General features: G+C 39.3%; 1 protein-coding gene across 1 annotated transcript; it reads left to right on the top strand.

Moving 5' to 3' along the window:
• Positions 1-3,163: 3,163 nt before the first annotated feature.
• On the top strand, positions 3,164-4,966 carry LOC121776625 (organic cation/carnitine transporter 3-like). Its single transcript, XM_042173817.1, has one exon. It carries the CDS (start codon positions 3,164-3,166, stop codon positions 4,727-4,729), a length of 1,566 nt encoding a protein of 521 aa, XP_042029751.1. The 3' UTR covers positions 4,730-4,966.
• The last annotated feature ends 1,312 nt before the right edge of the window (positions 4,967-6,278 follow it).

The raw sequence follows: 6,278 nt of genomic DNA, 5'->3' as shown, positions 1-6,278 counted from the left end.
CTGCGTGTCTTATAGTGTACTCTTTTTTTTTATTCCAGTGAAGTATATTGATCATATAGTGATGTATATTGTTCATAAAGTGAAGTATATTATGCATGCCTCTTTAGTGTACTTTTTTTAATTTCAGCGAAGTATATTGAGCATATAGTGATGTATATGCTCTGCGTCTAGTGAAGTATATTGAGCATGTAGTGATCTTTCTCCGCGTCAAGCTCTTTGAAACGTTGTCAACAGAAATACACTGCACAAGATCACACCAAATATATTTTCAAACCTCACATTTCAATAAGAAAAAAAAACAGGCAGTGATACTTTTTTCCGATTCTCCAACTATTGCTCAAAGAAAAAAAATCAGAAACTTATAATAGATTTTAATTTTACAAACTGGATTAGAAGAAAACGCAATCGCAGCGATCGTGAGGCGGTGAGGAATGGAGGACACAACGCCGGAAATTGACGGAGGAAAGCACGGTGATGAGCCCTAACTATGCGACGACGAGGAATGGAGGAAATAACGGTTGGAATGGAGGAAACATGACGAAGAATGGAGGTCACGGTGGCGGAACCCTATGTATTCGAGAGAGAGAGAAGGAGGTTTAGAGAAGAGACCGGAAGTGGAATGTTCAAATTAGGGAAAAAGAAGACCCACCTCATTTTAATTCAGCAAAATGACCAATATACCCTCGAGTGAACTAAATTATTCATATAGTGAATCAAAAGATGAATATAATGCTAGAATTCTAAAAGTAATCTTAGCCCTTAATTTCTTGATCTTGTGGCTGAAATTTGTTCTCTAGTTATATACTTAAGGGGTACATACATATATATATATATATATAGGGTTTTGATCTATGAAAAATTAAATCTTAATACAAAAACGCAGAACAAAATCATGCGTTTTATATTTTTAGGTTATTGTTAGTATATTTTTAGGTCATTTTAATAAATGATGAGCTAAAATGATATAAAAATGACATTAAACCCAAATTTTATAAACTAAAACTGATTAATAATGACCTCTCCGTGTTTTTTTGGTTAATTAGTAATCATTAAATACTCATCATTTTGGGATAATTCTATGATGCATCTTGTTTGTTTATTTCCTCATTCTAATGTGTAGTATTCATATTTTTACACGTATATAAAAAGTTATAAATAAAAAGGAATTACTTATTTTAAATAATTAATTAAATTAAGACATCAATAATTTTCAGTTATTAAAATAATAGCATACGTTTGTACATATATTTGTGAACCATAAAATGGGCCTCTCCTGATTGCAAATTTAAGATATTTCTGGACAATGATTTAAGGAATACATATTTTTAAAATTTTGAAATTTAACCAAATTCTAGTACAATTGTATCCTAAAAGTACTACCATAAAAAGGGTCTCTTCATTATGAAGTTTTTAGAAGTCTCGTCTCATGTTTGACCTTAAAAATTACTACTATTTGACTTTATATTATATGAAAAATATACAGCATCCCACTTTGGTTGCTGTGCTATTTAATTGTCTGATTTAATTAATTTTTAAAACTTTTATAATGGCATTTAATGTATTAGAGAAAAGTAAAGATAAAGATATTGGCATTTTTTAGTAAATTCTAAATGTGACTTTAATGACGATAGAACTAAAATGGCAATATAGAATTTGTATTGATGGCCAGAGCATGTAATATTTTATTTTAAACATATCGCAAATATACAAACATCATTCTCAGTATGCTTATTTTGTAGATTTATATTTTTCAAAATAGGATATAGTTTAGTGGCGCCAGAACTGGGGTGATTAACCGGTTCTCCGGTTCTCGGTTAACTGAAACCGACCGGTTAAGTGAGGAACCAGAACCGGTACCGGTTCTGAATTTTGATAAAATCGGTTCCTGTTCTAATCGGTATCGACCGGTTCCTAACCGGGAACCAGAATAAATTTAATTTATTTTATATTTTATAATTTCATATTAATATAACTTAATATACTATTACTATTATTCAAGTTTCTTAACCCTATTTTATAATTTAGGTATTGACTTGTCGAATATTATTAGGTGTTGGACTTTTTTAGGTATTTAATTGTTTAAATTTTTAGTTATTGGATGATGAATATTGTTGCTTTGTTAGTTTATACTATTTGACTTATGTTTATTCGTACTTTTAGGTATTAAGTTCATAAATTTTTATATTTTTAGATGTTGGATTATTAATTTTTTTGGGTATAGAATTATTTAAATTTTTATTCGAGTAAAATTTGAATTAAAATTAGATAACGAACCGGTTCTTCGGTTCCAAGCCGGAACCGGCCGGTTCTTAACCGACCAGTTCCAAACCGAAACCGGTCGGTTCCGATTCTTGAATTTAGAAAATTTTGTAACCAGTTAACCGGTCAACCAGTCCGGTTCTAACCGGAACCGGCCGAATAAGCACCCCTACGCCAGATACATCCTATCTTTAAAACAAAATCTAGAACCGGACCGGCCGAATAAGCACCCCTACGCCAGATACATCCTCTCTTTAAAACAAAATCTCAATCATTTCTTGTTTATTAGAGCCCCAAACACACTTAATTAAAAATAACAGAATTAAAAGTTACAAAGAAAAAGGAATTAAACTTATTTTTTATATAATTAAACAAATTAATGATATTAATAATGTTTTTGTTATTAAAATAAAATAAATAGTATATACACAAAACATAATATTATACTCCCTCAGTCTCATGTTACTCGCACTTTTCATTTAGGCCGTAAATTTGGGATTGATTTTTTAGTGTAATTAAATTAGAATTTTAAGTGTAATGAGACATCACTTAATAAGGGAGCTCTTAACTTAAACTAACATATTAATTAAATGCATTAATTCTAACTTAAACTATAAATAGTATAAGGAGTCTGTGACGAGCCGAAAAGCAACAGTGCAAGTAACATGGGACGGAGGGAGTATATAGTAGTAGTAGTATTAATTAACTTGTTTTGTAGGTGTATGTTTTTCAAAATAGGATATAGTTTGGTGGCACCAGATACATAGTACCTTTAAAACGAATCTTAATAAATTCTTGTTTATTAGATAACCAACCACACACTTTATTAAAAATAACAGAATCCTACCATATACTGTATAAATTTGATTAGACTCCACTCACCACAACCATTAACTCTCCCAACATGACCGATCCCCAGCCCCTCCTCTCCCCCGCCCCGGCCCCGGAAAAGCAATCCCCGGCGCCGGATTACCACCGCACCCCCTCCCTCGACGACATGATCGAGCACTGCATCGGCGACCTAGGCTGGAAGCACACCCTCCAAGCCACCCTCGTCTCATTCACTTGGTTCTTCGACGCCCAGCAGACCTTCATCAGCGTCTTCACCGACGCCGAGCCCCAATGGAGCTGCACCAACACCACCGCCCAGTCCTGCTCTAACGTCGACATATGTCAGCTACCCTCCTCCGCGTGGGCATGGGACACGCCCTCCCACGCCTCCATCATCTCCGACTGGTCCCTCCAGTGTGTTGGCTCTCTCATCAAAGGCCTCCCCGCCGCCTCCTTCTTCTTAGGATGCCTCATCGGCGGCTTCGCCCTCGCCACCCTCGCCGACTCCTCCCTCGGCCGCAAAAAGATGCTCGTCTACTCCAGCCTCTTAATGTCGCTCACCGGCGTCCTCACCGCCCTCTCCTCCGGCGTCTGGATCTACACCGCTCTGCGATTCGTCAGCGGCTTCGGCCGCGCCACCATCGGCACGTGCGCGCTCGTCCTCTCCACGGAGCTCGTCGGAAAGAAATGGAGAGAAAACATCGGGATCGTCGGATTCATTTGCTTCACGCTAGGGTTTCTCTCTCTCCCGATAATCGCCTTCTTCTCCCGAGATTGCTCGTGGAGGATGATGTACCTCTGGACGTGCGTTCCCTCAGTGATATATTCGATCTCACTCGTGTTCTTAGTTCCTGAGTCGCCGAGGTGGCTTTTTATCAAGGGGAAAAAAGAGGAATTCGCGGAGACGTTAAGGAGCATGGCTGCTCCGACGAATCGGAGCAGCCTGACGCAGAGCTTCTTCGGCCAGTGCGGGGAGGAGAGAGCAATGGATGAAAATGACATCTTCTCGGCAGCGAAAATCCTTTTAAGCAAAGGATGGTCGTGCAGGAGGCTGGTGTCGATGATGGTGGTGGGGTTTGGGATCGGGATGATCTATTATGGAATGCCGTTGGGGCTCGGGAATTTATCGGTGAATTTATATCTGAGCGTGACGTTGAACGCGCTATCGGAGTTTCCGGCGTCGCTCTACACTTATTTATTTATCGGGAAATTGAATCGGAAGGGGGCGGTGTTGGGGCTGTGTGTGATGAGCGGGATATGCAGCGTGTGCTGCGTGATGGTGAGCTGGCAGGGGATGCAGATAGTGTTGGAGCTGCTTTCCTTTTTCTGCGCCTGCACGGCCTTCGACATCGTCTTGATCTACACGATAGAGCTGTTTCCGACGTCGGTGAGGAACTCGGCGGTGTCGATGGTGAGGCAGGCGCTGGTGTTCGGCGGGGCGCTGAGCCCGCTGCTGGTGGCGGCGGGGAGGAAAAACGCGTTTTTGTCGTACGGCGTGTTTGGGGTGGCGATTGCGGTGTGTGCGATGTTTGTGGTGTGCTTGCCGGAGACGAGGGGGAGGGCGCTGTGTGACAGCATGGAGGAGGAGGAGGAGCGCCGGTATGACGCCGCTAATGGTGACGGAGTGTATTGTATTTGATTTGACTCATTTATTGCCGCATTAATTCTCTGCTTTATTTTTTTATTTTACTATTGTGATGAAATATTATTAAGTGACAAGTGAATGTAAACCGTTTCGTCTTGTTAACTTTCAACCTAATTGATCTTATAGTATAATTAAACAAATAGAGGATCTCACTTCGAGGTCACCGAGATTGCTAAATTCCATTTTAATTATACTAGTAATCCGGGTCAGACGGCCACGATTAATAATTAATTTTGTTTGTTAGTGTTTATTGTTTATATTTAAAAATTAATTTATCCGTATCAAGCTACATACATACGCCATTGTTTTGGGCATGAAAGTTACTGGGTTGATATTTAAAAGTTAAGTAAAAAGAAAGTAGTAATATATAAAATTGTTATGACAGATTAAAACAATTGTGTAATCAAGACAAATAAAAAATATAAAGATATACAGAATTTACGTGTTTCACCAACGTTGTGTTTGCTACGTTCATAGGCAGGAAACGAAGAACAGATTGTTTTCAGATTACAGTGTTGTGTGTCATACTTCCATATAAATGGGTCTCGTTTGGCTAGCGGCAAATTATACAAATTAAAGACATATTAACAAAAAAATGTTGGGATTTACGCACACAAGGCTTTCACACACTCAATAAGATCACACACACACTCACTGTTGTATGAGATCACACAATGCAGAAAACACACACACTCACACTTTGAGTATTGAAGATGATAATCTTGGAGAGAAAACTGGAAAACTCTTTATTGATTAAACTCTATTCTAAACTACATACACGGTGAGCTATTTAAAGCTCTATAATCACGTAGCAACTGCTACTAACTAACTACAAGAAGAATCAAGAAAGCAAGAAGAATAACCGCTACATCTCAGCTAACTAACTGCTGCTCCAACGGCTAGTTCGGCTAGGTTGCTTCTACCTTCTCGGTTCAAGACCGAGCTCCTTTCTCGGCTCAATACCGAACTCATTCTCGGCTTACAACCGAACTCTTCCTTCTCGGCTTACAACCGAACTCTTCCTTCTCGGCTCATTCCAGCTCAACGCCGAGCTTCCATACCGAGCTTCCATACCGAGCTTCCTTACCGCTGAGCTTACCGACTTCTGCCTTCTTCTTCTTCTTCTCGGCTAGTTCCAGGCTAGTTCCAGCTCGGTAAGCCGAGCTTACCGAACTCCTTTCTAGCCGAGCTTCTTCCAACTGAAATGAGCACTCCATTATTACAATTCTCCACCTGAGGGCTCATCTCAGTTCTTGCACAAACATTGATCCATTTCTTGCAATGATCAAACTTGTCTCTACCTAGAGACTTTGTTAGCATGTCAGCCGGATTGTGCAAGGTGTTAATCTTAATCACCTTTACTCTCCCCTTTTCAATCTCATCTCTAATGAAATGCAACTTTATGTCTATGTGCTTGCTCCTTTCATGAAAACCCGGATGTTTAGCCAAGCACATAGCTGAGCTGCTGTCACAATGAATCACCATTGTCTTTTGGTCAAAACCAAAGTCAGAAATCACTCCCTGAATCCAAAAACTCTCCTGT

The sequence above is a fragment of the Salvia splendens genome, chromosome 18 (genome assembly GCF_004379255.2).
Source record: "Salvia splendens isolate huo1 chromosome 18, SspV2, whole genome shotgun sequence".
In the NCBI taxonomy this organism is placed as follows: Eukaryota; Viridiplantae; Streptophyta; class Magnoliopsida; order Lamiales; family Lamiaceae; genus Salvia; species Salvia splendens.
This window is presented reverse-complemented; position numbering and strand designations above follow the sequence as displayed.

What these genes read in the sequence shown, in the direction of transcription:
- LOC121776625 (XM_042173817.1), top strand. Translation starts at nt 3,164, where the DNA reads ATGACCGATCCCCAGCCCCTCCTCTCCCCCGCCCCGGCCCCGGAAAAG.